General features: G+C 43.6%; 1 protein-coding gene across 4 annotated transcripts in view; it reads left to right on the top strand.

Moving 5' to 3' along the window:
- The window catches only part of mfsd3 (major facilitator superfamily domain containing 3), a 41,527-nt gene extending 23,204 nt beyond the window's left edge, over positions 1 to 18,323 (top strand). For all 4 annotated transcript variants that reach the window (XM_021621082.2, XM_021621079.2, XM_021621081.2 and 1 more), the window contains exons 4-6: positions 4,772 to 4,872; positions 6,486 to 6,595; positions 16,802 to 18,323. In XM_021621082.2, coding sequence (XP_021476757.1) covers positions 4,772 to 4,872; positions 6,486 to 6,595; positions 16,802 to 17,071 — 481 coding nt within the window. In that variant the 3' untranslated portion in view covers positions 17,072 to 18,323. The remainder of the gene's footprint in view (positions 1 to 4,771; positions 4,873 to 6,485; positions 6,596 to 16,801) is intronic.
- The last annotated feature ends 2,462 nt before the right edge of the window (positions 18,324 to 20,785 follow it).

Genomic DNA, 20,785 nt, shown 5'->3' with positions numbered 1-20,785 from the left:
GCCCAAATAAATGCTTCACAGAGTTAAAGCATCAGACACATCTCAACATGAACTATTCAGAGAAGACTGCATGAATCAGGCAGAATGCCCTGTATAGCAGTCCACATATCGCAGGACCTAAGGTTCTGATTCCACACAAGCAGATCTGACTAGACTACAAAGCTTTCCAGGATTCTGATCAAATTCCTGCAAAGAAACTACTAAAGAACACCAATAATAAGAAGAGACTTGCTTAGGCCAAGAAACACAAGCAAATGGACATTAGACCGGTGGAAATCTGTCCTTTGTTCTGATGAGTCCAAATTTGAGATTTTTGGTTCCAGATGTGTGGTTCCCACTGTGAAGCATGGAGGAGAGGTGCTTTGCTTTTGACACTGACTTAACCAGCATGGCTACCACATTATTCTGCAGCGATACACCACCCCATCTGGTTTGCTCTTAGTGGGACTATCATTTGTTTTTCAAGAGGACGATGACTCAACACACCTCCAGGCTGTGTAAGGGCTATTTGACCAAGAAGGAGAGTGATGGAGTGCTGCATCAGATGACCTTGCCTCCACAATCACCCGACCTCAACCTAATTGAGATGGTTTGGGATGAGTTGGATCGCGGAGTGAAGCAAAAGCAGCCAACAAGTGCTCAGCATATGTGTGAACTCAAGACTATTGGAGAAGCATTCCAGGTGAAGCTGGTTGAGAGAATGCCAAGAGTTTGCAAAGCTGTCATTAAGGCAAAAAATCTCAAAAATAAGATATATTTTAAAGATATATATTTTTTGGTTACTACATTATTCCATATGTGTTATTTCATCGTTGTGATGTCTTCACTATCATTCTACATATGGGAAGGCTTTCTACTAGATGTTGGAACATTGCTGCTGGGACTTGTTTCCATTCAGCCGCAACAGCATTAGTGAGGTCGGGCACTGATGTTGCGAGCTTAGGCTTGGGTTGCAGTCGGTGTTCCAATTCATCTCAAAGGTGTCCGATGGGGTTGAGGTCAGGGCTCTGTGCAGGCCAGAGTTCTTCCACACTGATCTCAACAAACTATTTCTATACAGACCTCACTTTGTGCACAAGAAAGGGATTTCCCAAAACTGTTGCCACAAAGTTGGAAGCACAGAATTGTCTAGAATGTCATTGTATGCTGTAGTTTTTAAGATTTTCCTTCATTGGAACTAAAGGGCCTCCCCTGAACTATGAAAAACAGACCCAGACCAATATTCCTCCTCCACCAAACTTTACAGTTGGCACTATGCATTGGGGCAGGTAGTGTTCTCCTGGCATCTGCCAAACCTAGATTTGTCCGTCGGACTGCCAGATGGTGAAGCGTGATTCATCACTCCAGTGAACATGTTTCCACTGCTCCAAAGTCCAATGGCGGTAAGCTTTACACCACTCCAGCCGACAATTGGCATTGTTGCATGGTGATCTTAGGCTTTTGTGCGGCTGCTTTGCCATGGAAATCAATTTCATGAAGCTCAGTTTGGAACTCGGGAGTGAGTGTTTGCAACCCAGGACTGACAATGTTTTACGCGCTTCAGTACTCTGTGGTCTTGTTCTGTAAGCTTGTGTGGCCTATCACTTCGCAACTGAGCTGTTACTGCTCCTAGACATTTCCACTTCACAATAACAGCACTTACAGTTGACCGGGGCATCTCTAGCAGGGCAGAAATAGCCAAATCCACTAATTTGAAGGGTCGTCCACATACTTTTGGCCATGTGGTGTGCGTTTTGAAATAAAGCACCTGCACATCAAAGCCGGGCTGAAGTCATTAAGCGGTTATCACTGTACACACAATATCACTACCGTGCCTCAGCTGTAGAGCTTTGAGTACTCCTTTCAATTGCTACTTAACCTTACAGTTTCAGCAAGTACCATTACAGCGCATACAGTACCCTAACTCATCCTGCATTGCATAAGACCATACATCTGCCCATAGCTTCACTTTATAGCTTCCGCCCTCGGCACATGAGATGTAATGCAATCTATAAATAACATTGCGTATGTATTTTCCCACACAAGGCTTTAGCGTGGATCACACAGCACCATGTCCATCTATAGCACTCACAAAGCTAGATGGGTTAATGATAATTATCAACTGGGTGGTTTGAGCCCTGAATTTTGATTGGCTGAAGGCCATGGTGTTTCAGATCGTATACCACGGGTATGACAAAACATTTCCTTTAATTACGTTATTAGTGTCCGCGTCGTGCCTAAGAACAGCCCTTGGCCGTGGTATATTGGCCCTATACCACACCTCCTCTGGCCTTATTGCTTAATACTACCATTAGCGTCGATCTGAAATATGCCCTATATGAAAAGAATACCAATATATTGTCTTTGTATTAAGAAGTCTGCACAGCTTGCTCTGAGGTTTTTTACCTTTACTACCTGTAAAATAAGTCCAAATACTTTTTGTTTGAAATCTCTTTCACCAAAGTTCTCTCATATTTTTGAGGGTACTTCTTTCTTTTCTGTCTGTCTTTCTCTTCCGTCTTTCTTTCTTGTAAAGGACTCCGGCAGAATTGTCACATTTTCACACACGGAGGTGCGTTCACCTGACACTGTACACTCAGTCCAGATTCCCACAGAGTGATTCCCATCCCTCTCCCCCCATGTCCCAACACGCATACACACACACACACACATTACACACACACACACATTACACACACACACCCATTACACAAAGCCTATCCACCAGGCCGTTTCAATGCTCTAAAAGCTCATTTGGACGCTTATCCTGGGCCCCATCAGAAACGCTTGAGTGGCCAGAGACTGACCCCCTTACACAGATCGCCATCGGCAACCTGAGAACCTATATGGTATCGGGGCCTAGCCAGTGTGAGGTGTCAGTGGCGAGGCAGGTTCTCCTCTCTCGCCCCATCACTACGGCAACTCCCCAGAGAGCCAGATTTCAAAGAGTGTCATTGAGAAGGGAGGGAATAATGAACGAAGGGAAAGAATGTCTTTAGCATGTGAATGATAGCAGATTGTTTTTCAGGTTGGAAGGACCCTGTAGGTCCTGTAGGCTTACAGACTGAGAATGGACAGAAGGAGACAGATTCTATTTGATATACCATTTTGGGATAGTTTGTAGGCCTGTCTCCTTTTTTCTTTCTTTTTTAACATTTTGTTGCATTACGAAGTGGTATAGAAATGTATTTAATTGTGCCTTTTTTCCCCCGTTGATCTACACAAAATACTCCATGATGTCAAAGTGAAAAGAAAATTCTACAAACGTTTACAAATGTAATAAAAATGAAATAACTGTAATATAGTATAATTATTCACACCCTTTGTTTAGGCAAGCCTAAACTAGTTTCAGGAGTAACATTTTGCCTAACCACATAATATACATGGACTCACTTTGTGTGAAATAACAGGGATTGGCATGATTTTTAATGACTACCCCTTCCTCTGTCCCCCATACATACAGCACAGATTCAACTAAAAAAAAACAGGGAGCATATCGGAAGCCTCATGAAGAAGGATAGTGATTGGTAGATGCTAGACAAAAATAAACCAAGATGGCGCTAAGCACAGGCAAGATCCTCAAGGAAAACCTACTTTTAATCAGATATTGGTAGAGGAATACACCTTTCAGCAGGACAATAACCTATAACACAACGAATGTTCCTGAGTGGCCAAGTTACAGTTTTGACGTAAATCTGCTTGACGATCCATGGCTTGACGTGAAAGTGACTTTCTAACCGTGACACCAACACCTTGACAGAGCTTGAATAGTTTTGTAAATAATAATAGTCTAATATTGCCCAGTCCAGGTGTGGACAGCTCTTAGAGGCTTACTCAAGAAGACTCACAGCTGACAAAGGTGATTCTAACTTGTATTGACGCAGGAGTGTGAATACTTATCTAATCAAACTATATTAGTGTTTAATTTTACACATTTTTACATGTTAGTTACAAAGTATTTTTGTAGATGACAAAAAAAAAGACAATTTAAATCCATTTTAATCCCACTTTGTAACACAATCAAATGTGAAGAAATCCAAAGGGGGGTGAATTGTTATGAAACCGACTGTATGCTCACATTAGCCTGAGTTCAAACTAAGCTGTGGTAAGGTCAATGTCAGATGGGTTGTATAGATTTCAGATATCAGACAGTGACACGGGCCAGGTTCGTCTGATTGACAGGGACCTTTTTGGAGAATGATTGCCACTGTGGTAATCCCTAGGTGACATACACACACACACACAACGCACACTGCTCTAAGAGGGCGAGTGTCCTGATGGTCATTAATTCACTTCCACGCTGGGGAGGTCCTTAGGTTATTGATTACCACATGAGCCATGCCCACCGGGAGACAAAGCTCTTAGACTATCAGGGAATCGATTAGCGTCTGGCGACACGTCGTGTGTGTGCATGCGCTCACTCGTGTGAGCTACTGTAGAGGGGAAATATTGTGTTTGTTTTTGTTAGCATGCACATACTTCACAGTATTCTTTATCAGTGTGTGTGTGTGTGTGTGTGTGTGTCAAATTGCATTTGTCTCCTCTTAGCACAATTTTTTCTATCTAGAACCTAAAAGGGTTCTCCAGCTGTCCCCATAGGAGAGCCCTTGTTGGTTCCAAGTAGAACCGTTTTGGGTTCCCCATGTACAACCCTTTCCACACACAGAGCCAAAAATGTTTTTTTTTACCAGGAAACAAAAATGTTTCCTCTTTGGGGACATCCAAATAACCCTTTTGGAACCTTTTTATTTCTAAGAGTGTGACTCGTTGTTTGTCTTGTGTGTCTCCACAGTATTGGCTCTCTGATGAGGCGGGTGTTTGTAATGCGGACGGTCAGCATGGTGTTCCAGAGCTCCCTCCTGACTGTGCTGGAACCCTCCCCACTCATGAAAGGTGAGAGAAGACCCGGCCGCACTCTTGACTAGGCAGCATAGGCATCGGTTCACCCACTTAACCATGGACATACAAGTACATCATTGACTCTAACCAGCCTGTCCTTAGCCACTGATCTCGACTTACACGCGCGTCCCTGGTCCCCCTCTAGCAACATCTATTTGTCCATCCGTAGCTCAATATCTTTTTTTCCTTTTACGATGTGTGAGCAGGTGACTGTGGGACTGATGAATGAAGGCAGGCACCTCTGTAACCTCACTGACTCATACAGGTAGCTAGCTATAAATATTAGACCCACAGAATATACAGACCCACAGGGCTCCCAGATCGATCCGCTTTTGTACATGAAAGCTGCATGGGATGGACTTTACCGGATACCCATACATGCGTCCACAACTGCGGCACTCTAACCCACTGGGGTATACAGAACTGGGGACTGCGTCCAAGATGTCCGACCGTTGTTTTCAAGGTAACCTACTCACGTTCGCATATGTCGATTCATGGATGTCCAGGTTGCATCCTCTAACCCCACATGCCATGTCCCCATGGCAAAACAAATAACACGTTGTGTCATGTGTGACCATCCACATTTAGGTCTATACATAAAATTTGATACTCCATTTTTTTATATATTATTTTTTATTTAACCTTTAGTAGGCAAGTCAGTTAAGAACAAATTCTTATTTACAATGCCGGACTATCGGGGAACAGTGTTCTTCTGCCCCTGCCTTGTTCAGGGGCAGAAGAACAGAGTCCGCTCGGGGATTCGATCCAGCAACCTTTCGGTTACTGGCCCAACGCTCTAACCACTAGGCTACCTGCCGTCCCAAAGTCCATTCAGTTTGTTGCATAAGCCATGCGTGCTCCCCAGCCAAGCAGAAATGGGTTCAAATAATTATTGTTGTCAAAAAAGAATGAAATGGATTCACTGCTAGGATACACTAGAATATCTTTGTAGATCTACAAATCTCAGATCCCCCCCTCTCTGCTCTCTCCGTTTTAATCTCATGCAAATGAAGGAAAGCTGAACGAAGAACAGAAGCTGTCTGTGTGACCTGTTTGAACCTTTGTTGAGCTGTTCACTCTGGAAACCTCGAAGTGGAGGCCTCCCTCTTGTGATGTCAAAGATCCAAAAATGTGACAATGTTTTGCCGCAAAATTCTTAATATTACATGAGTGCCCCCTTCTCTCACTCTGATGAGCTGAGTTAGTGTCTCGCTCTCTGAATCTTATGAAATGGAGAAGTCTTATTCAGCAAAACTCGACATCTCTGGTGAATAATTCACCGTCAGTGGGAGCTGAGAGATGCTCTGTGTTGCCTGTGTTCTGCTCTCTTCTCCTGAGAGGGAACGACTTGATTGGGGGAACGCGAGGAGACGCCCCCCCCCCCCCCACACTTCTACCTTTGTTCAGCAACAAATCAGTCTCCTCTGATGCACGTTGTGCCACAGAGCTCTCCTCACACCATCCATCCAGTAGGAATTTCTGAGCGAAAAGGGAGATTTAAATGGCGCTAAATTAGAACCGGATGTGCCGTAATGTCTCGCAGCATTGTGCTACAGTGTTCACATTGAGACGTGTCAAGTTTCTCAGGCTGTGTTTGTGCCCCTCAGTTATGGCTGTGTTGAGTTTGAGCGTTCAGCACTTCCTGGGCGGCCTCATCACCACGCTCACCTTCACGACCATGATGCACTGCACACAGAGAGCGGAGGAGAGTGTACAGGTAAGAGCCACACAGATCTACACACAATACTCCATGACAAAGTGTAAACAAGTTTTTATTAGTTTTTTTGCAAATTTATTGAAAAATGTAATACAGAAATATCTCATTTACATAAGTATTCACATCCCTGAGTCAATACATGTTAGCTGTGAGTCTTTCTGGGTAAATCTCTTAAGAGATTTTCTAACCTGGATTGTACAATACAGTAATTTCACATCAAGTTGGTTGTTGATCACTGCTAGACAGCCATTTTCAAATCTTGCCATAGATTTTCAAGACAATTTTTAGTCAAAACTGTAACTAGGCCACTCCGGAACATTCAATGTCATCTTGGTAAGCAACTCCAGTGTATATTTGGCCTTGTGTTTTAGGTTATTGTCCTGTTGAAAGGTAATTTTGTCTTCCAGTGTCTGTTGGAAAGCCAACTGAGGATAGGATTTTTGCCTGTGCTTGGCTGTTTCCTTTTATCCTAAACTCCTGTCCTTGCCGATGACAAGCATACCCATTACATGATGCAGCCCCCACCATGCTTGGAAATATGAAGAGTGGTACTCGGTGATTAGTTATGTTGGATTTTCCCCAAACATAATGCTTTGTATTCAGGACATAAAATTCTTTTTTTTGCCACATTTTCTGCAGTTTTACTTTAGTGCCTTATTGCAAACGGGATGCATGTTTTGGAATATTTTTATTCTGTACAGGCTTCCTTCTTTTCACACTGTTATTTAGGTTAGTATTGTGGAGTAACAATAATGTTGTTGATCCAGCCTCAGTTTTCTCCTATCACATACATTAAACTCTGGCAATTGTATTAAAGTTACCATTGGCCTCATGATGAAATCCCGGAGCGGTTTCCTTCCTCTCTGGCAACTGAGTTAGGAAGGACGCCTGCATCTTTGTAGAGACTGGGTGTATTGAGACACCATCCAAAGTGTAATAACTTCACCATGCTCAAAGGGATATTCAATGTCTGCTTTTTATTTTTACCCATCTACCAATAGGTGCCTTTCTTTGTGAGGCATTGGAAATCTTCCTGGTCTTTGTGGTTTAATCAGTGTTTGAAATTCACTGCTCGACTGAGGGACATTGCAGACACAGTGCATTCAGAAAGTATTCAGACCCCTTGACTTCCACATTTTGTTACGTTACAGCCTTTTTCTAAAATGGAATACAAAAAAAAAAATCCTCATCAATCTACACACTACCCCATAATAACAAAGCGAAAACAGGTTTTTAGAGATGTTAGCAAATGTATTAAAAACAGATACCTTATTTTAAAAAGTATTCAGACCCTTTGCTTTGAGACATTGAACATCCTTGATGTTTCTACAACTGGATTGGAGTCTACCTATGGTCAATTCAATTGATTGGACATGATTTCGAAAGACATCTACCTGTCTATGTAAGGCCCCACAGTGGGCAGTGCATGTCAGAGCGAAAACCAAGCCGTGAGGTCGAAGGAATTCTCTGAGACAGGATTGTATCTTGGCACAGATCTAGGGCAGGGTACAAAAAATGTCTGCAGCATTGAAAGTCCCCAAGAACACAGTGGCTTCCATAATCCTTAAATGGAAGAAGTTTGGAACCACCAAGACATTTCCTAGAGCTGGCTGCCCAGCCAACCTGAGCAATCGTGGCAGAAGGGCCTTGGTCAGGGAGGTGACCAGGAACCTTCCAGAAGGACAACCATCTCTGCAGCAGGTCACCAATCAGGCCTTTATGGTATGGTGGCCAGACAGAAGCCACTCCTCAATAAAAGGCACATGACAGCCTGCTTGGATTTTGCCAAAGAGCACCTAAAGGATTCTCAGACCATGAGAAACAAGATTCTCTGGTCTGATGAAACCAAGATTGAACTCTTTGGACTGAATGCCAAGCGTCACGTCTGGAGGAAACCAGGCACTGCTCATCACCTGGCCAATACCGTCCTTACAGTGAAGCATGGACTGGGAGACTGGTCAGGATCAAGGGAAAGATGAACGGAGCAAAGTACAGAGATCCTTGATGAAAACCTGCTCCAGAGCGCTCAGGATCTCATACTGGGGCGAAGGTTAACCTTCCAACAGGACAACCACCCTAAGCACCGAACCAAGACAATGCAGGAGTGGCTTTGGGACAGGTCTCTGAATGTCCTTGAGTGACCCAGCCAAAGCCTGGATTTGAACGCGATCAAACATCTCTGGAGAGACTTAAAATAGCTGTGCAGCGACGCTCTCCATCCAACCTGACAGAGCTTGAAAGGATCTGCAGAGAAGAATGGGAGAAACTGCCCAAATACATTTGTGCCACGTTTGTAGCGTCACACCCAAGAAGACTCAAGGCACTAATCACTGCCAAAGATGCTTCAACAAAGTACTGAGTAAAGGGTCGGAATATTTATGTAAATGTAATATTTGTTGTACATTTTACAAATATTTCTTAACCAGTTTTTGCTTTGTCATTATGGAGTATTGTGTGTAGATTCATAAGGGTGAATTTAAAAAGAATCCATTTTAGAATAAGGCTGTAACGTAACAAAATGTGGAAAAAGTCAACAGGTCTGAATGCTTTCCCGAATGCACTGTAATTTTCTCCTGAATGTATTTAGGATTGCCATAACAAAGGGTTTGAATACTTCTTGACTCAAGACATTTCAGCTTTTTTTTAAATATATATTTGTAAGAAATGCCTAAACACTTTGACATTGTCCGGTATTGTGTGTAGACCAGTGGCACAAAATCTCAATTGAATCCGAACCAAAACATTGTCTAGATTGAAAGTTGCTTAAAATGTAGTAGGGACGTCAAAGGTTCTGGCTGCTGCACAGATCCTATGGATGCTCTAGTCTAGAGCGCCTGGTTTAGTTGTGAGAAATTTTTTTTTCTCTCAATGGTTAAACTAGTGAGAAATATTTGATCAGTGAACAAATGTGAATTTGCTTCATTTACGATCTTAAATTAAGACATTGAAATATTTTGCCATGTCTAATTAATGTAAATGACGCTGCTTTCCATGTGGACAGTATGTGTTACTACATTACACAAGCTGACGTCTTAACCACATCCTTTTTACCTCAGATGGGTAATGCTATTATAAAAGTTTATAGTCAGCACGATGACACAAGTTCAGTAGCTTAAAACAAAACCAATATCTTTGGTTTTGTAATGCTGATTTCTGTCATATTAGCTGGGGGTCGCAGGACTTTCACAAATGGTACGTTTAATTTGGGACGATCTCTCTATAAAAGTTGCTGACCACACACCAATAAGCGGACTTGACAGTTAAACTCTCACTTAAATAGGAGCCAACCGTTGACACTGGTGATATCCTATGGCGGGTCCTGATTTGTTGAAGTTAACTAAGAAAAAGAGATTTGTTTCCCTTTCCTTGATGGCAGCTTCACGGAATCATCGTTTATCGCTTATTAATTTGGACACATTAAAACTGTTTTTACATTATCAATATGTCTTATCAACAGGAAGCAGCAACGTCATCATTTTCAACTGAAGTTTTAGGAATATAAATTGAACTTTCAACAGCAATTTCCAATGGTATTGTAGTTAAACGTCAAAACTGCTGAATGAGTCCAACATTTTTTTTTTAATGATATACACGAAATACAAAGGTATTTTTTAAATATATTTTTTTACCTTTATTTAACTAGGCAAGTCAGTTAAAAACAAATTCTTATTTTCAATGACGGCCTAGGAACAGTGGGTTAACTGCCAGGGGCAGAACGACCTTGTCAGCTCAGGGGTTTGAACTTGCAACCTTCCGGTTACTAGTCCAACGCTCTAACCACTAGGCTACCCTGCCGCCCCATGTGGACATCCCTTCAAATTAGTGGATTCAGCTATTTCAGCCACACCCGTTGCTGACAGGTATATAAAATTGAACACACAGCCATGCAAATCTCCATAGACAAACATTGGCATTAGAATGGCCTTACTGAAGAGCTCAGTGACTTTCAATGTGGCACCGTAATAGGATGCCACCGAGTACTGAAGCACGTGTAACAATCGTCTGTCCTCGGTTGCAACACTCACTACAGAGTTCCAAACTGTCTCGAGAAGCAACGTCAGCACAAGAACTGTTCGGCGGGAGCTTCATGAAATGGGTTTCCATGGCCGAGCAGCCGCACACAAGCCTAAGATCACCATGCGCAATGCAGAGCGACGCTGGAGTGGTGTAAAGCTTGCCGCCATTGGACTCTGTAGCAGTAGAAATGTGTTCTCTTGAGTGATGAATCACACTTCACCATCTGGCAGTCTGACGGACTAATCTGGGTTCTGGTGGATGCCACAGAACAAGATCTGCCCCAATGCGTAGTGCCAACTGTAAAGTTTGGTGGAGGAGGAATAATGCTCTGAGACTGCTTTTCATGGTTCTGGCTAGGCCCCTTAGTTCCAGTGAAGGAAAATCTTAACGCTACAGCATACAATGACATTCTCGAAGATTCTGTGCTTCCAACTTTGTGGCAACCTTTCTTGTTTCAGCATGACAATACTCCCATGTGCAAGGTTCATACAGAAATGGTTGGTCGAGATCGGTGTGGAAGAACTTGACTGGCCTGCACAGAGCCCTGACCTCCACCCCATCAAATACCTTTCGGATGAATTGGAACGCCGACTGCGAACCAAGCATAATGTTCTTGTGGCTATATAGAAGCAAGTCCCCGCAGCAGTTTTCCAACATCTAGTGGAAAGCCTTCCCAGACGAGTGGAGGCTGTTATAGCAACAAAGGGGGGACCAACTCCATATTAATGGCAATGATTTTGGAATGAGATGTTCGACAAGCAAGTGTCTACATTCTTTTGGTCATATAGTGTACCAGAAATAACCAAAACAGGTTTGCTCTGCCTATTTTTTTAGTTACCTTGCTTGGTAGATTGACATTTTTAAAGTCAAGTTTTTTTTGGGGGGGGGGGGGGGGTGAAAAGATGGAGCAGGTAGCTATGCTATTTGGACCAGGCTGCTGCGATGTCATGCAGACTTAGTCTGTCGTTTTTAGTGTTTATACTTTTTCATAACGACAAGGACAAGTTTGGTGTTGGACAACAATAGAATATTCATGCTTTAGTCCTTGCCAAAGCTGGTTTAGATGAAAGGCGACATTTTCACAGAGGCGTAGGTGGAATCTTTAAAGAAAACACATAAAAGATACCTAGTTCCAGAAATGAATGTAACGCGTTTGTTCCCAGCTACACCGTTCAGATGTAAAGAAAAGTAACACCTAGAACATCATTTCCCATGGCCAAGTCAGGTCCTAGGTGTGAGAAACAAATTATATTCAGCTTGACATCATGTTTTAATACATAAAGATATTCTCATGGAATGTTAAAATGTCATAGGGATGCATTTGCTCCATTGTTTACATTTTTGTTGGTGCCCCACATTTTGAAGGTCATGCACACATTTACAGAGTGGAGCTCTCAGCCATTTACCTCAGCTTGGAGGAGAGGCTTCTACCTAAGAAGACGAGGGTTTGTCCGAACCCCGTCGCGGCCACAGGGGTGCTCTGTTATGTAAGCCATCGAAACAGAAACTCCTGGCTGTGAACAAACGCAACAAAGAGACCAGGCTAACCTGCTCTGTTCTCTTCCCTCTCTGCTTTCCCCACTGTTCTCTTTTTAAAGTGCTCCTTCTATGGAGTTAGGTCATATCCTGTGGTGTCAACAGGCAGGACAGGTAGCCCTCCTCAAAGCAACAACACCCACCTGTCATCTGGGACTGACAAGCCCTTTTCTTTTTCACTCCCTCTCTCCCTTTTTCTGTCTTTTTCTCATTCTCTCCTTTTTCATCTCTCTCTCTCCCCTTCTTCTTTGACATAACTTTTTTTTTGTCCCACTCAAACTGGGCCATCGCTGCCTGGAGGTGATCCGTTTGCAGCCTCTCAAACATCACTCAATCAATTCTGAAGGTGATGAGTTGCCTCGGTTCTACCAAGGAGTCGGCGACTAGGAAAGCTACACCAAGGAGGATACAGGGCTGTGTCTGAGCAATTAAGGAAGAAAAAGCTAATGAAACAAAGCTCATCACAAATCCTTGATGATAAAGACAGGCGATAACCTCCGGGGTTAATTTGAAATGTTCTCATGACACATATAGCTGCCTGTTATTTTAAGGTCATATCCAGTGACGGAAAGCTGATACCATGAGTGCTTGTCGAGGGCCCAGGAGAGAGAAACGGAATCCCTTAAACAAGTTCGCTCGAATAAAAGCACTTCACTTAACTCGGGTCTACAGGCGCTCCGACTGTGTGAACCCGGTTCAACCCAGCACTGGACTCTACTGAGACCCAGCAAAGATGCCTGGGAAATGTCTCCTTTACAGCTCACCCATTTTGCCACCAGTGGCATTTGTCCGAGTCGGGTAACTGGCTAAGTTTCTCATAGCCACACAGGAGCTATATTACACAGCGTCAAAGGCACAACGAACGAAGGCCTTTTCACCGCACAAAGTTTGAATAATCTAAGTCATCTGCTCACCGTAATCACTCAACAATGTTTTCCATGGCAACCTACTCCTCTTATTGAGTTAGGTTCCTTTCACTTTGATCATGTGGATTTAGGCGTAGCCAGCACTGCATGCCACAGCAGATGCTTTAGTGTTTTGTGCTGAAATAAATCAATTTTGTTAAGTGGTTAGTAGTTTGCATAGTTTCGTTTGTGGAGGTGGTTTAAGGCCAGGCACCACACTCATAGGGTACTTGTTTACCCTTAATGATATCACAATCAACTTTTACCAGAATGTACAAACACCAATACTTTTTTTGTATTTCCATTTTTTTCTGAAATATTTTATTAAGATATGCAAATGAGGCAATGTCTCATTAAATATGCACATATTTGCATATCGCGCCCAAAAAAAATTCTGGACGCTGGATGAAGTATGCCTAAATATTTTTGTTACATTCTGTTAAGACACGCCAGGACCTGACCTGTCCATAAATACTTTTTTCATCTTTCTATCTGTTTAATGCTGAAGTGCTTTTTTTCAAAGAAAATGTTATCTAGAATAAAAAATTGACAAAATATCAACAATTACGGAGAATATATCTAAGGATAACCACACTAAATGTGGTGAATGCAGATGTATCTGAGAAAATTGTCTTTGTATGCGAAAAGAGTCTGACTTTTGGGAGAAATTACACTGAATTTACTGAATTTATATTGTAGTACACACTCTTATCCAGAGCGACTTACAGGAGTAGTTAGAGTTTAAGAGCCTTGCTCAGGGCAGATCAACAGATTTTTTACCTAGTCGGCTAGGGATTCGAACCATCAACCTTTTGGTTACTGGCCCAATGCTCTTAACCTCTAGACTACCAAACACCATACAGCTATTTAGACCCAATCACCATCTCCTCCAAGTAAGTTGCTAAAGATAGTCCAGTTTGTGACATTCTCAATGAAATGGGCTTTTTAAATTGTATAATTTAATGTATTTAATGCACTTTTATTTTATTTTAAATTATTATTATTATAATTTTTTTTTTCTCCCCAATTTCGTCGTATCCAATTGTTGTAGCAGCTACTATCTTGTCTCCTCGCTACAACTCCCGTACGGGCTCGGGAGAGACGAAGGTTGAAAGTCATGCGTCCTCCGATACACAACCCAACCAGCCGCACTGCTTCTTAACACAGCGCGCATCCAACCCGGAAGCCAGCCGCACCAATGTGTCGGAGGCTACACCGTGCACCTGGCAACCTTGGTTAGCGCGCACTGCGCCCCGCCCGCCACAGGAGTCGCTGGTGCGCGATGAGACAAGGACATCCCTACCGACCAAGCCCTCCCTAACCCGGACGACGCTAGGCCAATTGTGCGTCGCCCCACAGACCTCCCGGTCGCGGCCGGTTACGACAGAGCCTGGGCGCGAACCCAGGGACTCTGATGGCACAGCTGGCGCTGCAGTACAGCGCCCTTAACCACTGCGCCACCCGGGAGGCACGTATGTCCACTTTTAAAGTGGTTAAAATTCATTCTTTTTTTTTACACTTTTTGAAAATACTAATAATGGTTTGAAATACCAACATTGGCACACTTGAAGTCTGTATGTCTGTTGGCGTAAACACGAGTGTATGGAATAGGGTTGCACCGTGTGTACAGTGCCTTGCGAAAGTAATCGGCCCCCTTGAACTTTGCGATCTTTTGCCACATTTCAGGCTTCAAACATAAACATATAAAACTGTATTTTTTTTAGTGAAGAATCAACAACAAGTGGGACACAATCATGAAGTGGAACGACATTTATTGGATATTTCAAACTTTTTTAACAAATCAAAAACTGAAAAATTGGGCGTGCAAAATTATTCAGCCCCTTTACTTTCAGTGCAGCAAACTCTCTCCAGAAGTTCAGTGAGGATCTCTGAATGATCCAACGTTGACCTAAACGACTAATGATGATAAATACAATCCACCTGTGTGTAATCAAGTCTCCGTATAAATGCACCTGCACTGTGATAGTCTCAGAGGTCCGTTAGAAGCGCAGAGAGCATCATAAAGAACAAGGAACACACCAGGCAGGTCTGAGATACTGTTGTGAAGAAGTTTAAAGCCGGATTTGGATACAAAAAGATTTCCCAAGCTTTAAACATCCCAAGGAGCACTGTGCAAGCGATAATAATGAAATGGAAGGAGTATCAGACCACTGCAAATCTACCAAGACCTGGCCGTCCCTCTAAACTTTCAGCTCATACAAGGAGAAGACTGATCAGAGATGCAGCCAAGAGGCCCATGATCACTCTGGATGAACTGCAGAGATCTACAGCTGAGGTGGGAGACTCTGTCCATAGGACAACAATCAGTTGTATATTGCACAAATCTGGCCTTTTATGGAAGAGTGGCAAGAAGAAAGCCATTTCTTAAAGATATCCATAAAAAGTGTCGTTTAAAGTTTGCCACAAGCCACCTGGGAGACGCACCAAACATGTGGAAGAAGGTGCTCTGGTCAGATGGCAACAACAAGACTTTTTGGCAACAATGCAAAACGTTATGTTTGGCGTAAAAGCAACACAGCTGAACACACCATCCCCACTGTCAAACATGGTGGTGGCAGCATCATGGTTTGGGCCTGCTTTTCTTCAGCAGGGACAGGGAAGATGGTTAAAATTGATGGGAAGATGGATGGAGCCAAATACAGGACCATTCTGGAAGAAACCCTGATGGAGTCTGCAAAAGACCTGAGACTGGGACGGAGATTTGTCTTCCAACAAGACAATGATCCAAAACATAAAGCAAAATCTACAATGGAATGGTTCAAAAATAAACATATCCAGGTGTTAGAATTGCCAAGTCAAAGTCCAGACCTGAATCCAATCGAGAATCTGTGGAAAGAACTGAAAACTGCTGTTCACAAATGCTCTCCATCCAACCTCACTGAGCTCGAGCTGTTTTGCAAGGAGGAATGGGAAAAAATGTCAGTCTCTCGATGTGCAAAACTGATAGAGACATACCCCAAGCGACTTACAGCTGTAATCGCAGCAAAACGTGGCGCTACAAAGTATTAACTTAAGGGGGCTGAATAATTTTGCACGCCCAATTTTTCAGTTTTTGATTTGTTAAAAAAGTTTGAAATGTCCAATAAATGTCGTTCCACTTCATGATTGTGTCCCACTTGCTGTTGATTCTTCACAAAAAAATACAGTTTTATATCTTTATGTTTGAAGCCTGAAATGTGGCAAAAGGTCGCAAAGTTCAAGGGGGCCGAATACTTTCGCAAGGCACTGTATGTGTCAGTAGAGGGTGGAGACCCATGAATCTGCGTTAGTTATGTTGTGTTGCTGTGGGCCTGAGAGGTAGAGTCTGGGATGTTAGGTAATCTGTGTTGGTCTTGTCTCTCTCTTGCTCTTTCTCTCACTATTTCTCTCTCTTTCTCCTCTCTCCCTCTAAGAGCCTGCAGGCCTGGACCCAGATACCCCTCACGAGCTGGCCTCCATCCACACATTGGAGACACAAATCTCAAGCTTTATCATTCTGGCTCCCTCTTCAATTCTTCTTTTGGTTCCTTTCTTCTTCTGTAGTATTTCCTTCATTTTCTCTGTCTCCTGTCCCTCCTCCTTTTTTGTGGGAGTTAGTCTCCCCACTGATTTTTCTTGCGAACACCAGTTAAAAGACAAGCAGATGACCACATACCCGAGACGTCACCCGAGTCCAGTTTTTTTTTCTCTCTCTGCCCTCGCCCCTACTTAACCCTCTCCTCTCTCCCCTCTCATCTTCTCCCGACAGGCCACCCACTACAGTTTCTTGTCCACCCTGGAGGTACTGGGGAAGCTGATGTTCAGTGCCCTGGCGGGGGGTCTGGTGGACTGGGTGGGTTACCCCACCGCCTTCCTCCTCTTCCTGGTTCTCTCGGCCGGTACAGCCCTCCACGTCTGGAGGGCCACGGATACCGGGGCCCTCAGGGAACAGCTGAAAGAACAGCCCAAGCTCTTCCCCAACAGCTCAACCACCCCTTATGTAACTGCTTTAGCACCCCCCCATCCAAACCAGCAATGATCCATGCCAACACAATCCCTCTCACTCAGTGGTCCCCAACCCCCTGGTCTTTGAGAGTAATACTGTGTGCATGCAGTTTTTAATTGCCCAGTGCTAACATGTCTGATCAAGCTATTCGAGGTGTCGATGATCAGTTGAGTCGTTTAACAAGGTGGGTGTGGGGTTGGAGATTTTTCCAGGACACCGATGAGTAGTTGTATGGAGTTGAAGGATTGGATCAGTAGCATAAGGGATAGGGATAGCAATATAGGGGAAAGCTGTTCAGGGGTTATTGGAGGACATACCATCTGAGGCATTTTCATATATGCCAAGCCACCAATAAAACTTAAGCCAGCAGTAATACTTATCCAGGGATGAACCAGCGATGAAGGTTCTATATGTCTTATCAGTTTGCCATTGCACTAGTTCTGTGGCGACGTTTACCAATCCCTACTACCTCTGTTTAACACATGCAGAAGCCTAGTGAGCTGTATAGTACAACATTTGCTAGCTCGAGTACGATTTTGATTAGAGATAGCTAGATTAAACCATTACACAGCGTCATCTAGTCTAGGTTTGTTAGCGCAATTAGGGAACTAAAGCCTTACATAATGCATGGTGGCAAGTTATCAAGGATTGGATGGATTTTTTTTATTTTTATGGATTCAGGTATTGTTTTTATGGATTCTGGAGGGGGAAAAACACGTATTTTTTTATGTTACATAGACTACTGCTGCTTGTTTTTCAGCTACCTGCTGATATTACTTGCTTCTGTTATGTGTAAAGTCATTAAAAATTACACACACCTTATCGAATCACTTTTTAGTGGGCTTGAAACATACACCTGCTGAAGCAACTTACATTGTGGTGCCTGCTTTTTGTTTACGAACGGCTCATTGGACAGGCGAGAGGCATCTACTGGGAAAGCAACGCAAATACTCAGCCAATGCCTCACACCGATCGAATACCGTCTGTCTTCTGATGACCATCTCTCTCATTGTGATGGCTGAATGATAATATAACAGATAGTCACAGGGATGACAGGTCAGGGAGGTGACACAGGACCTAGGCGGTTTCAGATAGGGACAGCCATGGGGACATAGAACCAGAGCAGCCATGTTATGAATTGGCATGAATAGCGATGGTCACTGTGACCAATGCAGCCAAGCCCACTCTAATGTAAAGCATTTGTTGCAAAGCACACCCCCCCCCCCCCCCCCCGTCTCTGACACGTGCTGAGAGACTTGCACAAAAATAAAGCTGCTACCCAAATGTCTACGTGCCGCCGTGTATGTCTGCTTGTCACTGTAGTAATGTCATATCCTGTAAAAAAAAAAAAAAAATATCTACCTGAACCTACCCATTTTTAATACCAGTACTTTGGCATCAGTCTAAAAAGAAATCACAGTCAATACCTGTAAACTGTAAAGATGGAAGCATAACATTAAAGGTAGACTATGCTGTTTAGATGAGCGCGATGTGCATGGGTGTGCTTCACGCTGCTACAACGTAGCTGTGGGGCCAAAACAGCTGCGGCGCTTAGCTCTGCTTCAACATTCTTAGTTGTTGCGGAAATTGACACTGTTACTTAGCGAGGCGACGCCGCACTCGCGGAGTCTAGCTTTAATATCAATGTAACACCGGTATATCATACCCATTTATATCCAGTGACTGAATGGGATTTAGGCTAACCATTTCACCATGCCAAATCTTGGGACACAATTAGGAGTTCCTCACACACGCCTCCCATATATCCACCCTATATCACTTTGGATCACGATCTCGTTACATCTGGGCCCTCCTGATAACCATAGCTCTGGTGTGTGTGTGTGTGTGTTCGAGAAAGAGAGAGAGACCCCATCGTCTCCCATTAGCACATCTGCCCTAAGGGTGAATCCTCAGCCAAGTCAACCTGCATCTCTCTCCTCCTATACCGCTCCCCTTGTTTCATGAAACACACTCATCACATTCCAGCTACAGCATTGATATTTCTCAGAAAACACAGGTGGTATAGACATTCTCAACCCACATTGATTATGTTGGGCTCTCACTGTCGAAGAATGAAAACACAGGTGTTGAGAACAAGAACTAAGCGAATGACCATCTAAACAAAAGACCCTTTTAAATTCAAACTCAACTTGGAGCGATGGTATCACTACATGTGCCGTGTTCAGGTTTCCTGCAGGATTACAACACTGTTGGAGCATTACAATGCCTAATTTGGCTGTTTCAAACCAGTTGTAATCCTTGTATTTACTACAGGTGTTATTTGCCAGATATGGGGGAAACCCAACACTTGTCTGCCTCTGCATTGTAGGTAAGCAGGCAGAAAGTCCAGACAAAACAGTCCTACCAGCCAAGAAATGTTGTTTCCTTGCCAGCTAAAAGGGCATGGCATAACACGATCAAATATTAGATTCTCTGGGAAGTATTGAAACTGAAACGGATACATCAAAGTTGCACAACACAAAGACACGACTCACAGATGCTTATTCATTCGACTCCCTTGAGCTTTATCAATGTGAGGCTGAGTTTCCTGGTGAATCACTTCAGTTCAATCACTCATGCAAATGCAGCTAACCCCTTCAAATTCCTGGTGTGTCTTCGTAGAGCCGTGGAGCTCCTACCGCGCTGGCTGATGGACAGACATGTAATCATGACATTGTCAGCGAGGGCTTTTCACAACACACCCTTAAACACCGTGGCGTGGTGCAGTTAACCCTCAGCCAACGTGTCATGGCAGGTTGTCTATAAGATGCAGAGAGGGTGAAGGGATGGAGTAGCAGAGGGAAGAGGCGGGTGGGGGTTTGGGCGAGTGGAGCGGTGGGTTAAAACATGGGGCGTCTTCTGCCATGGCCCTAATGGCTCAAACGAGGCTGTGAGCGAAGTGGGGTGAGGCCAGGGATGGGGGCGAGAGGGACCCGCGACCCACAGTGAAGTGACTCAACCACAACAGCATATGAGCTGGCAGCTTGTCACATCTCCACCCATCAGAAAGGACTCTATAGGCCCCTCTTTATTGGATTTGTCCCTACAGACCAGCTTCCATCACTTTTTACAGTAGTACTTCACTATGCATACTAGCTCCCAGTACTGAACACATCGCCATAGACCAAGCATGTCTCCCTTTTGTATTGTTTCGTAAGTGCATTCGTGGAAGGTATGGTGCTATCGCCGACACACTGCTATATTTTGTCTCTCAATGGGATATTCATGCAGATTAGAGTCAGCCTCTAAAAACAGCTACTGATTATGTTGTCAGGGAGTACAGATTATTTATGAAAATTACTACTGTTCAAGTGGCATGACTATGGAATTTAGGATTCTACTTGAATGCATATGTTCAGCTGTTCTTACTACACACTGGACAGATTCCGGGGTCTGTACAATCTGACTTCAACTCATTGAAACCAATATGGGTAAATTCCAAGTTGTGAATTGAAGATTAAACTGAAACTCAGCGTGATGATGTTGCTACAATCATCAGGAGGAACCGAAGATATTGCAGGTGAGCGCGATGCACGACGATGCACTCACACTAGTGAAGGCTGGTGGGAGGAGCTATAGAAGGACGGGCTCATAGTAGTGGCTGGAATGGAAATCATGGAACGATATCAAACCACGTTTCACTCCGTTCCATTTATTGCATTGCAGCCACTACAATGAGCCCGTCCTGCTATAGCTCCTCCCACCAGCCTCCACTGACTCACACAGAGTATTTGCACGTGTGCACAG

The sequence above is a fragment of the Oncorhynchus mykiss genome, chromosome 11 (genome assembly GCF_013265735.2).
Source record: "Oncorhynchus mykiss isolate Arlee chromosome 11, USDA_OmykA_1.1, whole genome shotgun sequence".
In the NCBI taxonomy this organism is placed as follows: Eukaryota; Metazoa; Chordata; class Actinopteri; order Salmoniformes; family Salmonidae; genus Oncorhynchus; species Oncorhynchus mykiss.
The sequence above is the reverse complement of the archived record's forward strand: the minus strand, read 5'-3'. Positions and strand labels throughout refer to the sequence as shown.